Source organism: Oncorhynchus kisutch, linkage group LG21 (assembly GCF_002021735.2).
Source record: "Oncorhynchus kisutch isolate 150728-3 linkage group LG21, Okis_V2, whole genome shotgun sequence".
NCBI lineage: Eukaryota > Metazoa > Chordata > Actinopteri > Salmoniformes > Salmonidae > Oncorhynchus > Oncorhynchus kisutch.
In genome coordinates this window covers 28,368,272-28,395,531 of record NC_034194.2, presented here as the reverse complement: position 1 = coordinate 28,395,531, position 27,260 = coordinate 28,368,272, and the positions used below count along the sequence as shown (strand labels likewise).

General features: G+C 43.3%; 1 protein-coding gene across 2 annotated transcripts in view; it reads right to left on the bottom strand.

Annotated features, from left to right (window-relative positions):
• Positions 1 to 27,260, bottom strand: part of atad2b (ATPase family AAA domain containing 2B) — a 129,858-nt gene that overhangs the window by 16,460 nt on the left and 86,138 nt on the right. Inside the window, exons 25-26 of one of the 2 annotated variants that reach the window (XM_031800745.1) lie at positions 11,271 to 11,975; positions 9,854 to 9,981 (exon numbers count right to left, since the gene is read on the bottom strand). In XM_031800745.1, coding sequence (XP_031656605.1) covers positions 9,854 to 9,981; positions 11,271 to 11,975 — 833 coding nt within the window. Of the gene's footprint in view, positions 1 to 9,853; positions 9,982 to 11,147; positions 11,976 to 27,260 lie in introns of both variants that reach the window. The other variant, XM_020454923.2, reaches the window with a different exon arrangement.

Sequence of the window (27,260 nt, the reverse complement as noted above, 5' to 3'; positions counted from 1 at the left end):
TGCCACACCAAACACCTGATAACCTTTCACCTCACAACACCTTTACAATGCTTATGAAAGTGAAGGAGTGAATACATCATGGTCATGTGCTGATGCTTTGAGATCACTGGACATGGTGTGGGGCAAAAAAGTATTTAGTCAGCCACCAATTGTGCAAGTTCTCCCACTTAAAAAGATGAGGCCTGTAATTTTCATCATAGGTACACTTCAACTATGACAGACCAAATGAGAAGAAAAAAAATCCAGAAAATCACATTGTAGGATTTATAATGAATTTATTTGCAAATTATGGTGGAAAATAAGTATTTGGTCACCTATAAACAAGCAAGATTTCTGGCTCTCACAGACCTGTAACTTCTTTAAGAGGCTCCTCTGTCCTCCACTCATTACCTGTATTAATGGCACCTGTTTGAACTTGTTATCAGTATAAAAGACACCTGTCCACAACCTCAAACAGTCACATCAACTCCCTCCAAAGATTTTCTATGGGGTTGAGATCTGGAGACTGGCTAGGCCACTCTAGGACCTTGAAATGCTTCTTACGAAGCCACTCCTTCATTGCCCGGGCGGTGTCTTTGGGATCATTATCATGCTGAAAGACCCAGCCACGTTTCATCTTCAATGCCCTTGCTGATGGGGGGGTTTTCACTTTAAATCTCACGATACTTGGCCCCATTCATTCTTTCCTTTACACGGATCAGTCATCCTGGTCCCTTTGCAGTAAAACAGCCCCAAAGCATGATGTTTCCACCCCCATGCTTCACAGTAGGTATGGTGTTCTTTGGATGCAACTCAGCATTCTTTGTCCTCCAAATCCGACGAGTTGAGTTTTTACCAAAAAGTTACATTTTGGTTTCATCTGACCATATGACATTCCCCCAATCTTCTTCTGGATCATCCAAATGCTCTCTAGCAAACTTCAGACGGGCCTGGACATGTACTGGCTTAAGCAGGGGGACACGTCTGGCACTGCAGGATGTGAGTCCCTGGCGGCGTAGTGTGTTACTGATGGTAGGCTTTGTTACTTTGGTCCCAGCTCTCTGCAGGTCATTCACTAGGTCCCCCCATGTGGTTCTGGGATTTTTGCTCTCCGTTCTTGTGATCATTTTGACCCCACAGGGTGAGATCTTGCGTGGAGCCCCAGATCGGGGGAGATTATCAGTGGTCTTGTATGTCTTCCATTTCCTAATAATTGCTCCCACAGTTGATTTTTTCAAACCAAGCTGCTTACCTATTGCAGATTCAGTCTTCCCAGCCTGGTGCAGGCCTACAATTTTGTTTCTGGTGTCCTTTGACAGCTCTTTGGTCTTGGCCATAGTGGAGTTGATGTGACTGTTTGAGGTTGTGGACAGGTGTCTTTTATACTGATAACAAGTTCAAACAGGTGCCATTAATACAGGTAATGAGTGGAGGACAGAGGAGCCTCTTAAAGAAGAAGTTACAGGTCTGTGAGAGCCAAAAATCTTGCTTGTTTGTAGGTGACCAAATACTTATTTTCCACCATAATTTGCAAATAAATTCATTATAAATCCTACAATGTGATTTTCTGGATTTTTTTTCTTCTAATTTTGTCTGTCAAAGTGTACCTATGATGAAAATTACAGGCCTCTCTCATATTTTTAAGTGGGAGAACTTGCACAATTGGTGGCTGACTAAATACTTTTTTGCCCCACTGTACTTAGATGTATTTATTTTATTTCACCTTTATTTAACCAGGTAGGCCAGTTGAGAACAAGTTATCATTTACAACTGCGACCTGGCCAAGATAAAGCAAAGCAGTTCGACACATACAACAACAGAGTTACACATGGAATAAACAAACGTACAGTCAATAACAGAATATAAAAGTCTATATACAGTGTGTGCAAATGAAGTAATATTAGGGAGGTAAGGCAATAAATAGGCCATAGTGGCAAAATAATTACAATTTCACAATTAAACACTGGAGTGATAGATGAGTAGAAGATGCATGTGCAAGTAGCGATACTGGGGTGCAAAGGAGCAAATAAATAACAATATGGGGATGAGATAGTTGGGTGGGCTATTTACAGATGGGCTGTGGGCTATTTACAGATGGGCTGTGTACAGGTGCAATGGACAGCTGATGCTTAAAGTTAGTGAGGGAGATGTGATTTTTGCAATTCGTTCCAGTCATTGGCAGCAGAGAACTGGAAGGAAAGGCGGGCCAAAGGAGGAGTTGGCATCGGGGGTGACCAGGGAAATATACCTGCTGGAGCGCGTGCTGCGGGTGGGTGCTGCTATGGTGACCAATGAGCTGAGATAAGGCAAGGCTTTACCTAGCAAAGACTTATAAATGACCTGGAGCCAGTGGGTTTGGCAACAAATATGAAGCGAGGGCCAGCCAACGAGAGCATACAGGTCGCAGTGGTCGGTAGTATATGGAGCTTTGATGACAAAACGGATGGCACTGTGATAGACTGCATCCAGTTTGCTGAGTAGAGTGTTGGAGACTTTTTTGTAAATGACATCGCCTATGTCTAAGATCGGTAGGATAGTTTTACGATGGTATGTTTGGCAGCATGAGTGAAGAATGCTTCTTTGCGAAATAGGAAGCCGATTCTAGATTTAATTTTGGATTGGAGATGCTTGATATGAGTCAGGAAGGAGAGTTTACAGTCTAACCAGACACATAGGTATTTGTAGATGTCCACATATTCTAAGTCAGAAACGTCTAGAGTAGTGATGCTAGACGGGCAGGCAGGTGAGGGCAAAGATCGGTTGAAGAGCATGCATTCAGTTGTACTTGCATTCAGTTGGAGGCCACGGAGGGAGAGTTGTATGGCATTGAAGCTCATCTAGAAGTTTGTTATTAACAGTGTCCAAAGAAGGGCCAGATGTATACAGAATGGTGTTGTCTGCATAGGAGGTGGATCAGAGAATCACCAGCAGCAAGAGTATAAGAGTATATGATATATACAGAGAAAAGAGTCGGCCCGAGAATTAAACCCAGTGGCACCCCCATAGAGACTGCCAGAGGTCCGAACAACAGGCCCTCCGATTTGACACACTGAACTCTGAGAAGTAGTTGGTGAACCAGCAAGGCAGTCATTTGAGAAAAGGCTGTTGCGTCTGCCGATAAGAATGTGATTGACAAGAGTCGAAAGCCTTGGCCAAGTCGATGAATATGGCTGCACAGTATTGTCTTTTATCGATGGCGGTTATGATATCGTTTAGGACCTTGAGCATGGCTGAGGTGCAACCATGACCAGCTCGAAAACCAGATTGCATAGCGGAGAAGGTACTTCGGCAAGTTGCTGTGGGGGGTGCAGAGCTGTTGACCGGGGTAGGGGTAGCCAGGTGGAAAGCATGGCCAGCCGTAGAAAAATGCTCCTTGAAATTCTCTATCGTGGATTCATCAGTAGTGACAGTCTTTCCTAGCCTCAGCCAGCAGTGGGCAGCTGGTGTTCTTATTCTCCATGGACTTGACAGTGTCCCAGAACTTTTTGGAGGATACGGATGCAAATATCTAGGTGTAGTACTGGGGGCCTGAGTTAACCTCTACATCACCAGAGGAATAGAGGAGAAGTAGGATAAGGGTACGGCTAAAGGCTAAAAGAACTGGTCGTCTAGTGCGTTGGGGACAGATAATAAAAGGAGCAGGTTTCTGGGCGTTGTAGAAAAGGTTCAAGGCATAATGTACAGACAAGGGTATGGTAGGATGCGAGTACAGTGGAGGTAAACCTATGTGTTGGGTGACGATGAGAGAGGTTTTGTCTCTGGAGGCATCAGTTAATTTAGGTGAGGTCTCCGCATGTGTGTGGTGTGCAACGAATTAGCTATCTAGGGCATTTTGAGCGGGACTGAGGGATCTACAGTGAAATAAAACAATAAAAACTAGCCAAGACAGCAGTAGACAAAGCATGTTGACAGAGAGGCATAAAGCAATCACAGGTGTTGATCAGGAGAGCTAAGACAACAAATGTATGGGTAAATGGAGATGAATGGGCAGAGCGGGTCAGTTAGGTACACACAGGACCTGACATTAAGGCTGGGGCTGACAGGTAAAAATAAAGAGGTACCGTGTTATTGAAATAGTCCAGGGGGCATCAGCTGTGTAGCTGAGTGATCATAGGGTCAAAAGAGCAGCAATAGGGGAGTCAGGGTTCTGTTCGATAGTCACAACTATGCTAGGCGAGCAGGGGACACAGTGTTCAGGAAAGCTAGCGGGCCGGGGCTAGTAGATGGCTCTTCAGCGATATCGTAACAGAATAGCCTGTTGAGATCACGTCAGCAGTCCAGTCGTGATTGATTGGCGGGGCTCTGTGTCGACAATAAAGGGTCCAGGCCAATTGGCAAAGGAGGTATTGTAGCCCTAGAACTAGCTGGTATACATGCCTAGCTCGAGGCTACCTGGTGCTTGCTTCGGAACAGAGGAGTTAGCTAAAAGTAGCCACTCGTTTACAGCTAGCTAGCTGCAATGATCAGGAGTAATGTTCCGGTGTAATGATCCAGAACGACAGGAATCTGTTGATATGGTAGAGAAGCAGTCCGATATGCTCTGGGTTGATATCGCGCTGTGCAGACTGGCAGGTGATTGTCCAAGCTAAGGCTGGCTGATGCAAGGGAAAAAAGCGAGGACCGCTAGCCGTGGCAAACAAAGACTAGTAGCTAGTTAGCTGGCTAGCTCCTGATGGAAGTTCCAGTTATAAGGAATAAAAATAACAGATCCGTACCACATTGGGTGAGGCGGGTTGCAGGAATCCGGTGATATGGTAGAGTAGGCTGCATAATAGTAACCTGCATAATGAAACGATCCCTAGTAAGCTAGTGTTTTGAGGTTGGACTGGTTATTACTTGGCATTAATAGACTGGTTTTATGCACAACAACTTCTATCCAAGCTGGGAGAGAGCGAGAGGATGGCTCATGTCATGCAGGGTCAGGTAGCCTATAGCCCACAGGACAGTTGTATATTCTAAACTAGTATGCTGCTGCATCAAAAATGTATAATAAAATAATAATTTCCAACTTTAATGAATGAATAAGTAATGACATTATTGCCACCAGCCAGCAGTCTAAAAATGGCAGCATAGCGACATCGTGTATTGCGTGAAATGTTAGGCTTAACATGAGAAAATTACAACCAAATTGGCCTACCAATAAACATTTATTCATTAGCTAAAGCAAACTATACAGTGCCTTCAGAAAGTACTCACACCCTTTTACTTTTTCTAAATTCTGTTGTGTTACAGCCTTAAAATGGATTCCATTTAGATTTTGTTTAACTGGCCTACACACAATATCCCACACATTTTTTACAAATGAAAAGCGGAAATATCTTCAGTCAATAAGTATTCAACCCCTTTTACACAGCAAGCCTAAATAACTTCAGGAGTAAAATATTTGCTTAACAAGTCACATAATAAGTTGCATGGACATGTGTGCAATAATAGTCCAACAGAATTTTTGAATGACTACCTAATCTCTGTACCCCACACATAGAGATAATTTTAAAAGGTCCCTCAGTCAAGCAGTGAATTTCAAACCCAAAGACCAGGGAGGTTTTCCAATGCCTCGCAAAGGGCAACAAATTGGTAGATGGGTAGAAAAACATTTTTAAAAGTGCAAAAGCAGACATTGAATATCCCTTTCAGCATGGTGAAGGTATTAAAACCTCTACGGGATCGGTGTTCCTAAACCGGGACGGTTGTTGCTAATGGACACTAATGTGACTGGAATGGCGTAAACAACCGCCAACTTTCGGGAAATAGACATGTCTTATATGAGCAGAGAGATTAAATTAATGTTAATATAAACGCTGGGACCAATTTACAGTAGCTATTACAGTGAAAAAATACCATGCTATTGTTTGAGGAGAGTGCACAACAAAACACTTATCACGGCAACTGGTTTATAACATTCACCTCTGAAGGTAAATAATGTACTTGCATTCAGTAATCTTGCTCTGATTTGTCATCCTGAAGGTCCCAGAGAAAAAATGTAGCATAGTTTTGTTTGATAAAATTAATTGTAATATTTAAATGTGGGAACTGGGATCTAAAGTTTGAAACCATGCTGTGTCTGTATTCCTGAGTGGCAGAGTTACAGTTTTGACTTCAATCTACTTGAAAAATCTATGACAAGACCTGAAAATGGTAGTCTAGCAATGATTAACAAACAACTCATAGAGCTTGAAGAACATTGAAAAGAATAATGTGCAAATGTTGCATAATCCAGGTGTGGAAAGCTCTTAGAGACTTATCCAGAAACACTCTCAGCTGTAATCATTTCCAAAAGTGCTTCTACAAAGCATTAACTCAGGGCTGTGAATACTTACGTAAAGTATATATTTCTATATTTCATCATCAATAAATTTGCCAAAATTCCTAAAAACATGTTTCACTTTGTCATTATGGGTATTGTATGTAGATAAAAAAAAAAAAATATATATATATATATATATATATATATATATATATATATATAAAATCCATTTTGAATTCAGGCTGTAACAACTAAATGTGGAATAAGTCAAGGGGTATGAATGTTTTCTGAAGTCACTGTACCAGCCCTGGCACCACAGAAAGCCTATCATCATTAGGCATGCAGCTTCATAGACATCACAATTTCAGCACCATGGAGAGCGATTGGTAGTCAATACTTTGAGAGTGGCTGTCTGGGTGACACATTACATTTTATTTTAGGAGTGGAGGGGACTCCGACCTTTCAGGGGTCCAGAGAAACTGAGTTACTCCAGTGACTCCTGTGCAATATTGAGAGTATACTTGAGTGTGTGAGCGAGCGAGAGACTGATTGCTGGAGTTGTTCTTAGTTCTTAAAGCCACAATAACAAACTTACAAGTGGATGAGGTCAGCAATTAACCCCTCTGTAGTGTCTGTAGCTTGCTGTTATCTGAAAACATTGGACTCCAATCTATTCTCCCCTCGTGCTTTTCTCCTTCTACTCCTTCCTTTTCTACCTCCTCCTCTCCTTCCATCGTCAGTATTTTGTCAAAAGCAAAACCAAACAGCCTCAGACAGTTAGAGCCAATCTGACAGCTTGGACATAAATGAACGCATTATGCCACTCAACACCCTTTCTCAGAGAAAGGCTTTTGACAATGTGCATTAGAGAGGGGGAAAAACAGGACTAGGTGCAGTGTGTGTGCTAGTCACTCACAGAGAGTGGTTTTAGACATGAGGAGCGAATGACGGCTTTCTTTTTGGGTGTGTGTGTGTGTGTGTGTGTGTGTAAGCGAACGCATGTGTTGTGTTTTCCCGATGTGCTGATGTAGCTGGATCCTGACGTGAATGAAAGCCCTTTCAAAACGCCAGTCCTCCAAATGGAAAGCTGTTATCACATGCAAATGACCACGCTGTCGAGAACATCAACGGCCATGAATAAAAATGAAAAGGAAGCAAGCACTCAAAGTTATTTATTTTTTATTGACAATCAAATGCTTCGCTCCTGGCACCGGCCATTAAGCAGTTTTCTTCCCCTAGCAGGCGTTCTCTCTCGCTCTCTCTGCTGTTATTAGTGTTGGAAATGGGCAGAGACGACAAACTGACAATGGGGCTACTTCTGTGGACGGACAGCTCTGAAATGGGAAATCTTGACATGCTGTAATAGTTAGGCATCAGGGGAGACTCTTCAGTGTGACAGCCTATATATGCACACTGGACATTTGCAGCTGCGTAACACATTAAGGAAAATTGCCCTGCCTGCTCTTGTAGCGAAGCCTGCGTGTTCTTTGGGGAGGTGGATATAAATAATGGGATGAGATTTGATTCCCTAATAGATGATAATTCTGCTGTAATCTAGGTCACTCAGTGCTCAAGACAAACATTTTCCCCTGGTGGCACGGCTGTCACTAACTTTTTCAAATGGTGGCACCAGCTCATGATTTGGTCGCACAGCCAAGTCAAAGGGTCGCAAAATGCAACTAAACGGTCGCTGCCTGGAGCCCTGGCACTTATGAAAAGGTTCTGTCTGTCAGTGTGGCTGATTATTCATGAAACAGAGGGGGTCTGGGAGTAACGCACAACAAAAGTGCTTCATTAGTTTCTTCAACCAGGTCCTGGGGATGTGCACATTTTTAAGGGCTGGGAATTCTCCAAGAAGATGGAGAATAAGCTATAGGACAAAGAATGGAGTTGTCTCGGGTATAGCCGACTAGCTCTAGCTAATAAGTATGTTAGATTTTGTACTTGCAATCAAATATCGATATCATCCCAAAATAATGTTGCGATATGCAACTGTATCGACCCCCCCCCTTCTTCCAGCTCAGCATTAACATCCAGATTCAACTAACCACCAATAAGTAGGCTAATTAGTAGAATCAGGTGTGTTGGTGCTGGGATGTACCAAAAGCATGCAAACCGTGTAGCTTTCAAGGAGCAGGGCTGAAGAACACTGCTGGTGACAACCATCTGCCTAGTAGAACCTGTGTGACTGAAGGAACTAGCAGAGTCCAGGCTGTGCTTAATTCCAAAAGGGATTTCAGGGGCCCTGCCATCCAAGTTAAATGTCAGAAGTAATGAGACCTCCAATTAATGAATATAAATGAAAGAGAAGTAGAGAGGAGGAACGGAACGTGGCACACCACTCCCCTCCTAATACGCATCAAGCAGCGAGCCAGCCCTACCCGACCACTGTGGCGATATCAGCCTCAAACGTAGACTCTCACCCCGCTCACCGGAAATTCAATTTGTTCCGTAAGCCGGGTGGATGAAAAAGCAATTATACACACTGCCCTCTTTTCACAATCTGTCTTAAAGATATCTCTTTTTCCATGGCCTAACAAATAAGCCTCCAGATTAGCGCAATCTGCGTTCATAGGGAGCGAGCGTTCCCACGGTTCCACCCGCTACTGTGGCGCACCCTATTTTTACTCGGTTTTTTTTTATTTTATTTTTTTAATAATTGGGAGCATCGGCCAAACACGACCCACCTTTGACCAGACGGAAGGATCAGACCCGTCAATCACTTGAGACCCCACTGACGAGCGACGGGAGAGGCAAGGTGGAAACCGCGCAACCCTCAATCTCCGTTACCCCCTGGGGCAAGGGTAACCAAGGGGAGATAACGCTTTGATAGCAGGGGATGTGGGTGATGTCACAGTGGGATATAAGGATGGAGGAAGAGAAACCACAGGGATGGAGAGCACTTATTATACACCAATTAGACTACAACCATGCTGCTTCTTCCTGTTCTTACCATGGCCGTTTGGTCGGTCGGTAGAGAGAAGAGAGCGAAAGGAGTAAAAAAAGAGCACTGCCCCAATTTACACCCAGGGAATTAGGTGGAACATAAGCGTGACTGTGTAAAGTGTCTGGAAACCGCTGCCCATATTCACTTTCCTATCCTGTCAATCAATTCGGAGACCAACTTGCCGGAGCGGGTAGCTGGAGAGTAGAAAGCGCAGAATGCCTCATGTTTGAGTCATGTCCTGTCTGCGTTCTTGAAATGGCGGTATGGAAGAAACAACACCTGTTGATTGAGTGAAGACGCGGAGTTGAATCAGAGATGCACTGCTGTCTGCCACTTAAATTGGATCGGTCCTCTATGGGATGACAGGGATTTAAAGTGTGTCTCGTAGAACACACAGAGAGAGAGTGAGGGCAGACTGGGTTCTCCGAGAGGAGACGATATTAGTCTAAGAAATCAGAAGCATCCATCTGAGAAGGGAGAGAGTGACACCAGCAGCCCCAGAGAGGCCTGAATCCTGGGGAGGATTAGGGGCCAGTCACCCATGATTGAGTCCCCCATCCTCCACCTCCCAATCACTCTCTCTCCTTCCTTCAATCCCCATGTTGTCCTCTACGCCTCCCCTCCTCAATCCCCCACCTCCCCTCTAATCAGCATGAGACAGAACATGGCCACACAACACTTACTGTGAGTCGCTGGTGATCGACCACTAGTGGAGGTGGCGGAGTGGGAGGGATCTGTGGAGACTCTTCCTCTGTCATGTCAGCCGAACCTTTCGACTGCTCTGATTGACTCTTCCTTCCCTTGAACACACCTTGAAACAGAAAGAGAGAACAGGTAAACGACAGCCCACCTACAATCACCTTTGACCTATAATTGTTTATATACCATCATTAACCAGGTAGGTTAGGAGAACATACCATATGACAAAGCCTATTCACAAACCAGGGCTTGTTTGAATTGAAGCAAAGGCCTGACAACCAAAGAGAACAAGAATAGCTGGCCCGCTACATACACAGCCTGTGATCCGCTGGCTTCTAGTTTACCAGCCTGAGTGGTAATACACTGTCTGTAGGATCCAGCCACCACTAATACTCCAGGCCTCCCAAATCACCCAGTAGCTCAGGGCTTCCAATCCACAGTCCTGAGTCGTTAATCACACACACAGGCATATTGGCTTATCACACACGCACATTGGCTTGTCCCAGACACTGCACACACACAAACTCACACTTGTCCCAGACACTACACACACACACAAACTCACACTTGTCCCAGACACTACACACACACAAACTCACACTTGTCCCAGACACTACACACACACAAACTCACACTTGTCCCAGACACTACACACACACAAACTCACACTTGTCCCAGACACTACACACACACAAACTCACACTTGTCCCAGACACTACACACACACAAACTCACACTTGTCCCAGACACTACACACACAAACTCACACTTGTCCCAGACACTACACGCCACTAAATCAATGGCAAACGGTCCAAGGCCAAAGAAAAAATGTGAGAGGGAGAAAAGAGCCAACCTTGTGACATTTTTCACAATAAAACCTTTTTTTGAGAATAAATCGAGAGTGGTTTTGGATATTCTACAAAGGTACACGACCTCAGCAGCTTTTGAGGGTTTAATTGAAATATGCGGTTTGTAGACTAAAGGAAAGCATTTCACATGCCATACTTCTGGGATTATTCATGTCCTGTCATTTTACAAGCAAGTCTTTTGAGGTTAGACTGCTTGTTAAAATCAGTGGATGTGTTTCTAGGTTGTCTGGTGCTCTCTGGGGGAAAGATCAGAACGGATCATCTGTACAAGTAACTCAGAGTAACTCAAATTAACCCATTGACATGATGAAATATTTATACAAGTCAAAGTTAGACAGATATATTTAGCATATATCAAGTCAGGATTCTAGGAGTAGGTAGAAGTTCGCCACAGATAACCTCTCAGTACCTTCTCTATCCTGCTCATGCTCCTCCTCGCCCGTCTCTATGTCTCCTTTCCTCCCGTCCTGAGGAGGGCGCTCCTGAATACCTCTGCTCTTTGCAGACATATCTTTCTCCTCCGCCCCCTCACCTGTGCCCTCTGTAGGACCTTCCTCTGTCTCAGAGCTCTTGAGGGCCTGCGAGTCCAAGCTGTCCAAGGACTCATCCCCATTCACACACTCCTCCCGAGGGACAGGGGGCGCTGTGGCCATCTTAGGGGCTGACAAGTGCTGCTCAGCCTTGGACTGGGCCTCCTTGTGTTTCGCCTGGGGATCATCAGGCTGGTCTTGGGGCTTCTCGCCATCGGCCCGGGTACCCTTATCTTTAGACTGGAGATCTTCATGTTTAGACCCCTCACCTTCAGACTGGATCAACTTGTCCTGGGCTTGAGGCTCCTTGTCTTTACAATGAGACGCTTCCCTTTCAGATGGGGAAGACTCGCTTTTAGACTGGAGGTCTTTGTCTGTGGAGGTGGATTTGGCGTCTGTAGCCGGTGTCTCTTCTTTCTTGGGCCCTGTCCCTGTGCTGCTCTCCCCCTGTGTCTCAGTCTCTGTGCTCCGGCCCCTAGGTGCCGCGTTGGAGTGCTCTTCCTCCATGGAGATGCTTTGTGTGTGGTGTCCGTTTGGCTGAGGGTCCATGGTGTCGCAGGAAGAGTCTTCATCCTGGCTCAGGCTCTCTGGCTCAGGCTCCGCACCTTCATCCTCCTCTTCCTCCATTCCCTTCTTGTAGATCTTCTTCTTCCTGATGATGCCCCGCCCCCAAGATGGCCGCCGTCGCGTTTTCCTCTTCATGTGATCTGGAAGCAGAGAGAAAAAAAAAAGGTTAATTCAGTCATATTGAACACACTCCCGACTCTACTACGCTGGTTCCGCTTACACACACCCGACTACTACACTGGTTCCACTTGCCCACACCAGTCTCGACTACACTGGTTCCACCTGCACACACCCGACTCTACTAAGACTGGCTTTTGTTCCAGACCCTGCTCTAACACACTAAATGGAAGACCATGACTAGTTTAAATTAATTATATTGTGTCGTTTGCTGTGTTTTATGTACATCATTTTTAAGCACATGAACAAATGAATTTCCCAATCTGATCTGAATCTGATGTGAATCCTTACAAATAGACCTTCATTAAGTGGTAATTCAGGGGACTAACACCTAGCAACTGATTTGCCTTGTTCCTGCCAGGTCTTAAATACAAGGGCGGCATCAGCTGTCCACTACATTGCGGTGGTCTGTGTTCTACATGACAGGGGGAGGTGAGGGTAGTTAGCCCAACGTAAAGAGGGCCTGTGGGAGTAATTGCTAGTTGAGTGAGGCAGACCATTGAGAGCGGGTGAGAGAGAAAGGGAGGAAGCTCAAACTTCTAACTGGAAACAATCGAAAGAAGCCCCAGATCTGCCCCACATCTCAGAGCCAAACTGGATTTGCCTGCTCCCTGGCTCTCTAGCCAAAAGGTCTGGCATAATGAACTGACCACCCCTCCCTTTCTACAGCACTGTGGTCCGGCAGAAATGATTTCTAGAGTTTGAGATGTTGACTGCATTTCACTTTGTGGACGTTTGGTCATAATCAGAGAGAACTGGAGAGTGATGAAAAGAGAGTGGGAGAGAGAGATAGAGACGGTACTTAGGTGATAGCCAATGCTACAGGGATGCGACTGACACATAAAAAGAAAAGTTAGAGTGGGAGCAAGAGTCTGCCATCTGAGAAAGTTCAGTAAACATGTCATAGGGTGTGGTAGAGCTCGACATAGTGAAACTTCGACTATGATTTTTCCACGCTGATACCGCTACGGATTATTGGAGGACCAAATAAAGGCGTTGCCGATTAATCGCCCGTTTTTTTAAAAATGTATTTGTAAAAATGACAACTACAGCAATACTGAATGAACACTTATTTTAACTTAATATAATACATCAATAAAAATGTATTTAGCCTCAAATAAATAGTGAAACATGTTAAATTTGGTTTAAATAATGCAAAAAAGAAGTGTTGGAGAAGAAAGTAAAAGTACAATATGTGCTATGTAAAAAAGCTATCGTTTAAGTTCCTTGGTTAGAACATGAGAACATATGAAAGCTGGTGGTTCCTTTGAACATGAGTCTTCAATATTCCCAGGTAAGAAGTTTTAGGTTGTAGTTAATATAGTATTTATAGGACTATTTCTCTCTATACCATTTGTGTTCCATATACCTTTGACTATTGGATGTTCTTATAGGCACTTTAGTATTGCCAGTGTAACAGTATAGCTTCCGTCCCTCTCCTCGCTCCTACCTGGGATCGAACCAGGAACACATCGACAACAGCCACCCTCGAAGCAGCGTTACCCATGCAGAGCAAGGGAAACAACCACTCCAAGTCTCAGAGCGAGTGACGTTTGAAACGCAATTAGCGCGCACCCTGCTAACTAGCTAGCCATTTCACATCGGTTACACCAGCCTAATCTCGGGAGTTGATAGGCTTTAAGTCATAAACAGCTGCTGGCAAACGCACGAAAGTGCTGTTTGAATGAATGCTTACGAGCCTGCTGCTGCCTACCACTGCTCAGTCAGACTGCTCTATCAAATCATAGACTTAATTATAACATAATAACACAGAAATACGAGCCTTTGGTCATTAATATTACAGAATCCGGAAACCATCATTTCGAAAACAAAACTTGTATTATTATTGCATATACCCTGACTCTGTGTGCAATGAACGCAAGTGAAGTGACAATTTCACCTGGTTAATATTGCCTGCTAAACTGGATTTCTTTTAGCTAAATATGCAGGTTTAAAAATCTATACTTCTGTGTATTGATTTTAAGAAAGGCATTGATGTTTATGGTTAGGTACACGTTGGAGCAACGACAGTCCTTTTTCCGCGAATGCTCACCGCATCGTTTAGGACACGCTAGATAAACTAGTAATATCAACCATGTGTAGTTATAACTAGTGATTATGGTTGATTGATTGTTTTTTATAAGATAAGTTTAATGCTAGCTAGCAACTTACCTTGGCTTCTTACTGCATTCGCGTAACAGGCAGTCTCCTTGTGGAGTGCAATGTAAGGCAGGTGGTTAGAGCGTTGGACACTAGTTAACTGTAAGGTTGCAAGATTGAATCCCCAAGCTGACAAGGTGAAAATCTGTCGTTCTGCCCCTGAACAAGGCAGTTAACCCACCGTTCCTAGGCCGTCATTGAAAATAAGAACGTGTTCTTAACTGACTTGCCTAGTTAAATAAAGGTGTAAAAATTCAATAATAATAATATATATTTTTTTTAAATAAAAATTATTTTTTAAAAATTGGCCAAATCGGTGTCCAAAAATACCGATTGTTATGAAAATTTGAAATCGGCCATAATCAATCAGCCATTTCGATTAATCGGTCGACCTCTATTCTGCAGGGTCAGATTCTACACGTTGCATTTTCCAAACTACAGCCGCAGGGTGAGTTGCGCACGGAGGGGTCCATTGGCGGGAAGGCAATATGGTTATACCAGAACTGTGATTTGGGGCATACATGTCTTTCTTCTTATTTAAATTGCTACAAAAGCCCAAAACAATCTCATTAATAATAACAGTATAGCCTGCCTTAGCAACCACAGTATAGCCTGCCTTAGCAACCACAGTATAGCCTGCTGTAGCTAAATCTGAAAAAAATGATGGCTGACGCAGTGGGAAAGAAAAGCAGGTCATCCCGTTAGGCAGTTTTTCAGTTTCAGGGCGAATGATAAAGGTTAACCAGCAGAACTGACCCAAGTCAATTGCAGAATATGCAAAAAGATCATCCGGGCAAAGAATGGACAGACCACAAACGTCCGTCATCCTGCGGAGTTTGCTACTCTGGGGTTGAACATGCTGGTGGTTTTTGCTATAAAGAATGTTATAAATAACTAGTATTATCTAATTGTATATTTAGGATTTTTACAGTTTGATAGGCAAAAGGCAATGCCGTCGGGGGTACGCCAAATAAAAATATATACAGTGGGGAGAACAAGTATTTGATACACTGCCGATTTTGCAGATTTTTATCATAGGTACACTTCAATTGTGAGAGACGGAATCTAAAACAAAAATCACATTGTATGATTTTTAAGTAATTAATTTGCATTTTATTGCATGACATAAGTATTTGATTACCTACCAACCAGTAAGAATTCCGGCCCTCACAGACCTGTTACTTTTTCTTTAAGAAGCCCTCCTGTTCTCCACTCATTACCTGTATAAAAGACACCTGTCCACACACTCAAACAGACTCCAACCTCTCCACAATGGCCAAGACCAGAGAGCTGTGTAAGGACATGTTATATCTCATTGTTTTATCTCAATGTTGTTGACATACATACATACATACACATACAAGCCATTCAAAATAAAGTTGTTTGTGAGACAACTCTGACACCAACTTATTTTCTATTCCCGCTTACTGAAAGTGCTGCTGTGGGAGCTTATGACCGTTGCGCAAATCAAGAACATTAATAAACACTTCAACAATGTATGCTGAACGTTCTTCGCCCAGCATACACCCCTCTAACCAGACATGCTTTATCTACTCATTTGCTGGATGCAGAGTTCAAGTGAAGGTCAAGCAAATCATAGAGAAAGCAGACTGTATTGCAATCATCTCTGATGGGTGATCGGATGTTCGTGGGCAAGGAATAATGAACTACATCATCTCCACCCCTCAACCAGTATTCTACAAGAACACAGACACAATGGACAACAGACAAACCGGTCCCTACATTGCAGATGAGCCGAAGGCAGTCATCAATGACCTTGGACCACAGAAGGTATTTGCTCTGGTGATAGAGAATGCTGTGAACATGAAGGCTGCTTGGTCTAAGGTGGAGGAGTCCTACCCTCATATCACACCCACTGGCTGTGCTGCTCATGCATTGAATCTGCTCCTCAAGGACATCTTGGCACTGAAAACAATGGATACAATCTACAAGAGAGCCAAGGAAATGGTTAGGCATCAAGTTATATCGCCAATCTACCTCACCAAGCAAAGTGAGAAGAATAAGAGCACCACATTGAAGCTGCCCAGCAACACCCGTTGGGGTGGTGTTGACATCATGTCTGACAGTCTCCAGGAGGGGAAGGAGTCTGAAGACGGGGAAGACTGGAGGGAAAGACGTCTGCCTGAGGCCCATACACACTGCAGCGTACATGTTGGACCCAAAGTATGCTGGCAAGAGATCAACAAGGCCTATGGTGTCATCACTACTGTTTCTCACCACCTTGGCCTGGATGAGGGCAAGGTTCTTGGCAGTCTGGCGAAGTACACTTCCAAGCAAGGGCTTTGGGATAGAGATGTAATATTGCAGTCGTGCCAACATATCTCATCAGCCACCTGGTTTAAGGGACTCTGTGGATCTGAGGCTCTTCCCCCTGTTGCCTCCATCATCCTCCAAATCCCACCAACATCAACCGCCTCAGAGCGCAACTGGTCCTTGTTTGGAAACCCACACACCAAAGCAAAGAACATGCTGAGAAGACATGGAAGCCTGAAAGGAAGACAATCAAAGCTTTACTTTCTATCATTTTACAGATGTATGTGGGAAATGTTTTTTGGGAGATGCGGACCATTGGAGATCATTGAATATTCCCATTCTTTTGTTGTTCAGTGAAATCATCCCATGTGTACAGTCAACTCATTTCATTAAAAGTTCAATTCCGAACAAAATAGTTTTCAAACATTTCTTAAGATAAGATAAAAGGTTTGTCTCCATATTTGCCTCCAAAAAACATTACATTTAAATGGTATTTATATTCATTTGAATATATTTCCATTAATTCCCATATATTCCCGTTAATTCCCACAGGACGTTTCCACCACTGAATATTCCCCAAAATGTGCAAACCTAGCACGCACTGTGAAGTATTTTACTAAGTAGTGAGGTCAGACATGCCTGGTCCAGTGTGCGTTTGAGACGTGCATTAAGCCCGATTGCCAGCCCATTTAATTATTGTCAAGGTCCATTGGAGTGATAAAACACCACAGCTGGGTAATCTCCTGAAGAATCAATACAGAACTACACCATGCCAGTACTCACTGGAGCTAATTACTACATTATTTACCACAAATAATTTACCTCAGTATCACCAGTTAGGAGCTTTATCTTACTGCTATATAAAATACACTGGCCACATCACTGCACAGGCGAAAGGCTTCTGCGTGTGTATATCGATTCATGGTGATTCATTATGCATTACCTCCTAGGAAGCTCCCTAAGGAGATGTCATAACACTCAAGCTACACCCGTTCTCTTGTCACTTCCTCTCTTCATTCCCGCCTTTCTCTTTCTTCTCACCTTTCCATTTGCTAGATGGAGACGCATTGTTCTTCAGTGAGAATTAGTAATGAATCCTTGTGTTACTAAATAGTTGTTTGACAAGGTAGGTGTAGGCAAGGTTACCTAACCACATTTCCAGGCAAATAGAAACTCAAGACATATCAAGGAGATGCTGAAATACCAAACAAAATCAATTGTTCTTACTCAAAATGAGAGAAGCCTTCAAATAGAAGAATTCACAGATACCAGCAAAACTAAATCCAACATCCCCAGCTAAATGAGAGTAGGATTTCTAGACAGGCGGGCCATCAGAGGTTATTGAGGGGGTTGAGTTGTCACAATACATCACAGAAGCCCTCACACTTTTCCTCATCACCAGGCAGCTAATGCCATGCAATTACTGCCACTGTGTGTGTGTGTGCATGTGCATGCAACCACACGAATGTGCATATGAAGGACATTTCACCAGAAAAAAAATCCCTAACGCTCGCCAGATGAATACAACAGGAAGAATTGGTTGGAATACAATTCGATTGATCACAACTTTGTTTGGCATTCTTAAAAATCACACGAGTGAAAGAAAACAAATATGAATATGTGATGGGTTTGTGTTTTAATGAAGTCCCAGTGAGTAGGGTGAATATGTGATGGGTTTGTGTTTTAACGAAGTCCCAGTGAGTAGGGTGAATATGTGATGGGTTTGTGTTTTAACGAAGTCCCAGTGAGTAGGGTGAATATGTGATGGGTTTGTGTTTTAACGAAGTCCCAGTGAGTAGGGTGAATATGTGATGGGTTTGTGTTTTAACGAAGTCCCAGTGAGTAGGGTGAATATGTGATGGGTTTGTGTTTTAACGAAGTCCCAGTGAGTAGGGTGAATATGTGATGGGTTTGTGTTTTAACGAAGTCCCAGTGAGTAGGGTGAATATGTGATGGGTTTGTGTTTTAACGAAGTCCCAGTGAGTAGGGTGAATATGTGATGGGTTTGTGTTTTAACGAAGTCCCAGTGAGTAGGGTGAATATGTGATGGGTTTGTGTTTTAACGAAGTCCCAGTGAGTAGGGTGAATATGTGATGGGTTTGTGTTTTAACGAAGTCCCAGTGAGTAGGGTGAATATGTGATGGGTTTGTGTTTTAACGAAGTCCCAGTGAGTAGGGTGAATATGTGATGGGTTTGTGTTTTAACGAAGTCCCAGTGAGTAGGGTGAATATGTGATGGGTTTGTGTTTTAACGAAGTCCCAGTGAGTAGGGTGAATATGTGATGGGTTTGTGTTTTAACGAAGTCCCAGTGAGTAGGGTGAATATGTGATGGGTTTGTGTTTTAACGAAGTCCCAGTGAGTAGGGTGAATATGTGATGGGTTTGTGTTTTAACGAAGTCCCAGTGAGTAGGGTGAATATGTGATGGGTTTGTGTTTTAACGAAGTCCCAGTGAGTAGGGTGAATATGTGATGGGTTTGTGTTTTAACGAAGTCCCAGTGAGTAGGGTGAATATGTGATGGGTTTGTGTTTTAACGAAGTCCCAGTGAGTAGGGTGAATATGTGATGGGTTTGTGTTTTAACGAAGTCCCAGTGAGTAGGGTGAATATGTGATGGGTTTGTGTTTTAACGAAGTCCCAGTGAGTAGGGTGAATATGTGATGGGTTTGTGTTTTAACGAAGTCCCAGTGAGTAGGGTGAATATGTGATGGGTTTGTGTTTTAACGAAGTCCCAGTGAGTAGGGTGAATATGTGATGGGTTTTGTGTTTTAACGAAGTCCCAGTGAGTAGGGTGAATATGTGATGGGTTTGTGTTTTAACGAAGTCCCAGTGAGTAGGGTGAATATGTGATGGGTTTGTGTTTTAACGAAGTCCCAGTGAGTAGGGTGAATATGTGATGGGTTTGTGTTTTAACGAAGTCCCAGTGAGTAGGGTGAATATGTGATGGGTTTGTGTTTTAACGAAGTCCCAGTGAGTAGGGTGAATATGTGATGGGTTTGTGTTTTAACGAAGTCCCAGTGAGTAGGGTGAATATGTGATGGGTTTGTGTTTTAACGAAGTCCCAGTGAGTAGGGTGAATATGTGATGGGTTTGTGTTTTAACGAAGTCCCAGTGAGTAGGGTGAATATGTGATGGGTTTGTGTTTTAACGAAGTCCCAGTGAGTAGGGTGAATATGTGATGGGTTTGTGTTTTAACGAAGTCCCAGTGAGTAGGGTGAATATGTGATGGGTTTGTGTTTTAACGAAGTCCCAGTGAGTAGGGTGAATATGTGATGGGTTTGTGTTTTAACGAAGTCCCAGTGAGTAGGGTGAATATGTGATGGGTTTGTGTTTTAACGAAGTCCCAGTGAGTAGGGTGAATATGTGATGGGTTTGTGTTTTAACGAAGTCCCAGTGAGTAGGGTGAATATGTGATGGGTTTGTGTTTTAATGAAGTCCCAGTGAGTAGGGTGAATATGTGACGGGTTTGTGTTTTAATGAAGTCCCAGTGAGTAGGGTGAATATGTGACGGGTTTGTGTTTTAATGAAGTCCCAGTGAGTAGGGTGAATATGTGACGGGTTTGTGTTTTAATGAAGTCCCAGTGAGTAGGGTGAATATGTGACGGGTTTGTGTTTTAATGAAGTCCCAGTGAGTAGGGTGAATATGTGACGGGTTTGTGTTTTAATGAAGTCCCAGTGAGTAGGGTGAATATGTGACGGGTTTGTGTTTTAATGAAGTCCCAGTGAGTAGGGTGAATATGTGACGGGGTTTGTGTTTTAATGAAGTCCCAGTGAGTAGGGTGAATATGTGACGGGTTTGTGTTTTAATGAAGTCCCAGTGAGTAGGGTGAATATGTGATGGGTTTGTGTTTTAATGAAGTCCCAGTGAGTAGGGTGAATATGTGAGGGGTTTGTGTTTTAATCAAGTCCCAGTGAGTAGGGTGAATATGTGTTGGGTTTGTGTTTTAATGAAGTCCCAGTGAGTAGGGTGAATATGTGACGGGTTTGTGTTTTAATGAAGTCCCAGTGAGTAGGGTGAATATGTGAGGGGTTTGTGTTTTAATCAAGTCCCAGTGAGTAGGGTGAATATGTGATGCCTGTGTGTTGTCTACTAAAATATAGAGGAATGCTGCTGCAGGTTTCAACTACTGATCATTATGGACGTCTGGGAAAAAGAGAGTGAGTGAAATAGAAAGGGGTAGACAAGACAGAGGGTAAGAGGGAGAATGAAAGTGTCAAGAGGAAGAGAAAGAAAGTCAGTCAAGGTCTTAGCCTTAAAACGCCCAACAAGAGTAAGATGCCGCCACTATTTCAACTTCATTTCCTGTCCTAGAGAATAAATGCACGTTAAGGTTCCACATACAAAATAATGACAAATCCCAAATTGGGTGTTGGAATGTCCACATGGACTTGATAAACCTCAACAGATGGGGGGGACTGACAGCTGTCAGTGTAGCTAGCTAGCATGCTAACATCATCTAGCTAGCTCTCTTGCTAACCTTATCTAGTTAGCTAATGTTATATGTTGCGTTCATTTATTTTTTATACACAATGTAAGATTAGCCATCTGGCTATATGGCTGGTTCTGGAGCTGGATTTGTCATAAGCATTGATTAAAGGAAACTTCTCCATAGATGGAAACCACTGTCCTTTCTCTGACTTCGCCATCTATTCTTATCGCCAAAGTTCTGCCATCTCCCATAAATTGTGGCCGCGGGTCCACCATAGAAATAGTAAGAAAAAATAAGATGACGCTCCAGTAATATGGATAACTAGTGAAAGATATGCGCTTCGGCACAGCAAAGCCAAGTCAGCCCATGGTTCTCACAAGGGAAGTTCAATTATAGGCTACAATGACTTTGCTCATGATCATGCATGCCGCACTTGTAAATATAAATAACATTGAAATAAAACCCAGCCCTGAACTGAAACGTAAGCTGAAAATCATTTGTTTTATCATATCATAGGAAAGGACACTGCATTCACATGGATTTATCATACTTTGACTAAAACGATGACATTTACTTGAATCATTGTGCAACATGGGTAAGCTCTGGGCATCGTCTTTCAGCTCGAAAAAAAGTGGATATCTAGTGATGTGGGCGTTAATGTTTACCAGCTTCCACAGTGGATGAAGACTGAAGAGCAGAAGGCAACAACATGAATAAATCAAATAGATCAGAGAACTCTGTGCTTTGAATTCCACACCCTGCCAAGGTAACTGAGTACAGCTAAAACACCCTGCCAAGGTAACTGAGTACAGCTAAAACACCCTGCCAAGGTAACTGAGTACAGCTAAAACACCCTGCCAAGGTAACTGAGTACAGCTAAAAGAACAGACATCCTTTAGGCCATCGCTCCGTCTGTCTGTATAGCGGCAATTCCACGGTAACAGGACGTAACAGTGCAGATGCAAAATTTAGTAACAAAATGGCGACACAAACGGTTCTGTTACCAAACTTAGCATCTTCACTGTTCTTCAAGTAAATGTGTTTTTGTAAAATGTTCAGCAGAAATTGTTAAAAGTAGTCCTTGTGCATAGAGTTGTATGGTTTGTTAAACTTTGCAATCATTGGTTTTTGTTTGACATACAGTTTAATGTAAAAAATCTGAGTCTCAGCCTCATTCCATTATCGTGGAATTGCCCATAAGTTAACCAAAACACTCCAGACCATCTCAAACAGATGCCAACACAATATAAACTACGGTATTTGAGTGAATATGGTCTTAGTCACAATTCTCTATTTACATAAGGTTTGCAAAGCAGGACAATACAATGGCAAGCTACCTTGGTCATCAAAACATGTCCCCAAGCATCTAATGTGTTATTCTACACAAACATAATAGTCAACATTCTATAATGTACATGGAGTTCTACAGGTGAGCTCTAAATACATGGCTGTAATATCTACCAGGACAGGACACAACACATGTTTATATGTGAATGTGTGCACAAAGGCTATCAGCACTTATCTCCCAACACCAGCCCTGGCACCACCAACCTAGTAGTTGAGCGAGGCTACACACCACTCAGGATGTGAGGAAGGAGGAGGGGAGGGAGTGCAGTTAGGATTAAATTAGATATGAGGCGGCAATGGAAAGGAAGAACAGGGTAGAGGGAGTAGAAGAAGCTAGAAGAGGGAAGAGGGAGACGAGAGGAGTGAAGGAGTCCTACAGTATGCCAGGCGTGCCACAGTAGCCAGCATCTAAGGCCTGTGGTGTCCATGTTTGGTCCTTGCCAAGCTGGGGTGAGGGACCGCTGGAAAAGTGATGAGTTTGAGGCGGGGTGCGTCTGGCACTGTTACCTCCTGTCAACCAGGAAATCACACACACACAGAATCCGGGAGAATCCTAGCCCTGCAGTGGGCTGAAGTAGGGTACAGTAGTGGGGTAGAGGGACGAGAGTCTCTCCATTACTGTCTGAGGCATGGCACTGACTTATTTTGCTGGAGGCATGGAACCAGAGATGGAGGACTAAGAGAGATGGAGAGATACGGAAGGGGAGATGGGGAGAGAAAATAAAGAAAAGTGAGAGATGGGAGGGAAGGAGAGCAAGAGGAAGTGGCAAAGGGAGAGAGAAAACTCAGAAGGAGCAGCTCGGTGCTATTTTGTATTTTCTGGCGTGTGTGTATGTGTGAGCCCCTCTCATAGCTGTGTTTCAAACCATGCGGCTGGTTTTTGATCACCAGTTTGTATTTGCCCTTCAGAATTCATTTAGAAATGTCACGTTCCTTAGCACAGTGATTAGGCATAGCCTGCTGTGGATTTTTAGTACAGTACAGTAACCTTTACGCTGCTCACACACACACACAGCGACACCACACACGTGTTCTCATGCCTACGCTGTGGTGAGGGGTAGAGATGCAGGATGAAAAGTCATCAAAAAGCAACACTAGTGACCCCTTCTATTCCTACAGACGCTACAGTCCATTATGTCACACACGCCCCCTCCCAACACATGCATTATGAAACACCAACAAACACACCTCCCTACTTTGCAGTCCTGACCAGTTAAAAGCACTGGAGTCTTGGTAAGGTCAGCTCTATGAAGCCATTTCCCAGGAGAAAGAAAGGTCAGTCAGTGTATGTGTGTAATATGGAAAAGGTGAGACAGAATGGAAGCAAATGAGTTGTCATCTGCAGCTCTTCAATAATGCATGGAAATAGTTGGAGCATGAACGCTCAACCACAGACGGTCAGTAGAAGAGAAAAAGATGGGGAGAGGGACGGATAGAGGGAGAGAGGGACGGATAGAGGGAGAGAGGAACGGATAGAGGGAGAGGGGGACGGATAGAGGGAGAGGGGGACGGATAGAGGGAGAGAGGGACGGATAGAGGGAGAGAGGGACGGATAGAGGGAGAGAGGGACGGATAGAGGGAGAGAGGGACGGATAGAGGGAGAGAGGGACGGATAGAGGGAGAGAGGGACGGATAGAGGGAGAGAGGGACGGATAGAGGGAGAGAGGGACGGATAGAGGGAGAGAGGGACGGATAGAGGGAGAGAGGGACGGATAGAGGGAGAGAGGGACGGATAGAGGGAGAGAGGGACGGATAGAGGGAGAGAGGGACGGATAGAGGGAGAGAGGGACGGATAGAGGGAGAGAGGGACGGATAGAGGGAGAGAGGGACGGATAGAGGGAGAGAGGGACGGATAGAGGGAGAGAGGGATGGATAGAGGGAGGTATGGAAGGATGGTTAGAGGGAGGTATGGAAGGATGGTTAGAGGGAGGTATGGAAGGATAGAGGGAGAGGGATGGATAGAGGGAGAGAGGGATGGATAGAGGGATGGATAGAGGGAGAGAGGGATGGATAGAGGGAGAGAGGGATGGATAGAGGGAGAGAGGGATGGATAGAGGGAGGTATGGAAGGATGGTTAGAGGGAGAGAGGGATGAAGAATAGATAGGATGGATGGAGGGATAGCGGGAGGGATAGAGGGATGGATGGAGGGATAGAGTGAGAGCTGGTAAACTTGTAGCTTTTTGCCATTCTCAGTGCAGGATGTACATAAAGCCCTTAAATCCTTAGATCAGAGAAAGCCTGCAGGTCCTGATCGTCTTGACCCCTGCTTTTTATAACTGCCGGCTGATTTCAAAGTTGAACCATTTAGATATCTGTTCAATCTAACCCTGGAATGTAATTCCAAAAGATCTGGAAATCAGCATTTGTCTTTGCCACTTTTAAAAGGGGGAGATCCAACTTAAATAATTATAGGCCAATCTCAAAGCTGTCACCCCTGGCGAAAATACTTGAAACCCTTGTTAGTGAACAGCTAAAAGAGTTTTGAAATACAAACTATTTTATCAATGTACCAATCGAGCTTCAAGAAGAAACATAGCACAATTACAGCAGCCATGAAGGTTTTAAATGACATCACTGAAGTCCTTAACAAACAACAGCTCTGTCTCACACTTTTTATTGATCTCTAAGGCTTTTGATACAGTTGATCATGCTATACTAAGGCAGAGATTGGCGAGTGTAGGTCTTTTGGAGCATGCAGTTGCATGGTTTGCAAACTATCTGTCTGATAGAACTCAATTTGATGGGCTCATGTCCGTTAAATTGTCTGTCTGTAATGGTGTGCCCCAAATAACAATACTGTTATTTATTGTTGTGCCTCGTCTCTCACAAAAGCTTTCCAGAACTTGCAAACGGCTTTTTATACTGTTCAACATACCTTGTGTCAATTGAAGCTTATCCACAATACTGACAATATGAAACTAATGGTGTTTTCAAAAGCAATAAATAGACCTCTGAACCGTTCACCTATTACTATCTGTCAAGGCAATGAGATTGAGACTAGAGGTCGACCGATTAATCGGAATGGCCGATTAATTAGGGCCGACTTCAAGTTTTCATAACAATCGGTAATCTGCATTTTTGGACACCGATCACATTGCACTCCACAAGGAGACTGCGTGGCAGGCTGACTACTTGTTACGCGAGTGCAGCAAGGAGCCAAGGTAAGGTGCTAGCTAGCATTAAACTGATCTTATAAAAAACAATCAATCTTAACATAATCACTAGCTAACTACACATGGCTGATGATATTACTAGTTTATCTAGCTTGTCCTGTGTTGCATATAATCGATGCGGTGCCTGTTAATATATCATTGAATCACAGCCTACTTTGCCAAATGGGTGATTTAACAAGCGCATTCACAAAAAAGAGCTGTCGCTGCACCAAATGTACCTAACCATAAACATCAATACACAAGTATATATTTTTAAACCTGCATATTTAGCTAAAATAAATTCATGTTCGCAGGCAATATTAACTGGGGAAATTGTGTTACTTCTCTTGCGTTCTGTGCAAGCAGAGTCAGGGTATATGCAGCAGTTTGGGCCGCTGGGCTCTTTGCCTAACTGTGTGAAGACCATTGCTTCCTAACAAAGACCGTAATTAATTTGCCAGAATTGTACATAATTATGACATAACATTGAAGGTTGTGCAACGTAACAGCAATATTTAGATTTAGGGATGCCACCCATTAGATAAAACACGGAACGGTTCCGTATTTCACTGAAACACTAAACGTTTTGTTTTCGAAATGATAGTTTCTGGATTTGACCATATTAATGACCTAAGGCTCGTATTTCTGTGTGTTATTATATTATAATTAAGTCTATGATTTGATATTTGATAGAGCAGTCTGACTGAGTGGTGGAAGGCAGCAGCAGGCTCGTAAGCATTCATTCAAACAGCACTGTCTTGCATTTGCCAGCAGCTCTTCGCTGTGCTTCAAGCATTACGCTGTTTATGCCTATCAACTCCCGAGATTAGGCAATACTAAAGTACCAACAATAGTCAATCCAGTAGTCAAAGGTACATAAAATACAAATGGTATAGAGAGAAATAGTCCTATAATAACTACAACCTAAAACTTATTACCTGGGAATATTGAAGACTCATGTTAAAAGGAACCACCAGCTTTCATATGTTCTCATGTTCTGAGCAAGGAACTTAAACGTTAGCTTTCTTACATGGCACGGCACATTATGCACTTTTACTTTCTGCTCCAACACTTTGTTTTTGCATTATTTAAACCAAATTGAACACGTTTCATTATATATTTGAGACTAAATTGATTTTATTGAAGATAAAAAATAAGTGTTCATTCAGTATTGTTGTAATTGTCATGATTACAAATATACATATAAAAATCGGTATCGGCTCTTTTTGGGCCTCCAATAATCGGTATTGAAAAATCATAATCGGTCGACCTCTAACAGACTGTAACCTCCTATATATCTTGGAATTTTAATTGATGACGGCCTCTTAAATTGCATATTCAACAATTTACAACAAAAAAAATGAAGCTGAAGTTAGGATTTTATTTTAGGAATAAGGGCTGTTTTTCTTTTGAAGCCAGGAGGCTAGTATCAGCTACATTTATGCCTTTACTAGACTACGGGGATATTTTAAATATGAATGCTTCTGCTCAGTGTTTGAGCTCAATTGACACCCTTTACCATGGAGCATTGAGATTTATTTTAAATTGCAACACTGCACTTTATATACCAGGGTTGTCTGGCCTTCTCTAGTCAATCGTCGGCTCAGTCACAGGAATACTTTTATTTACAAAGCCATTTTGGGGTTACTAACATTTTATTTGGCCATTTTTATTGTTCAGAAATGTGGTGGGTACTCTCCTCATTCGTAGGACTTTATCCTGCTAACTGTTCCAAATGTCCCAACTGAATTTGGTAAAAGGACTTTTATGTACTCTACGCCATCGGCTTGGAAGGATAGAGGGAGGGAGGGATAGTGGGATAGAGGGAGGGAGGGATAGTGGGATAGAGGGAGGGACAGAGGGCGGGATAGAGGGAGGGACAGAGGG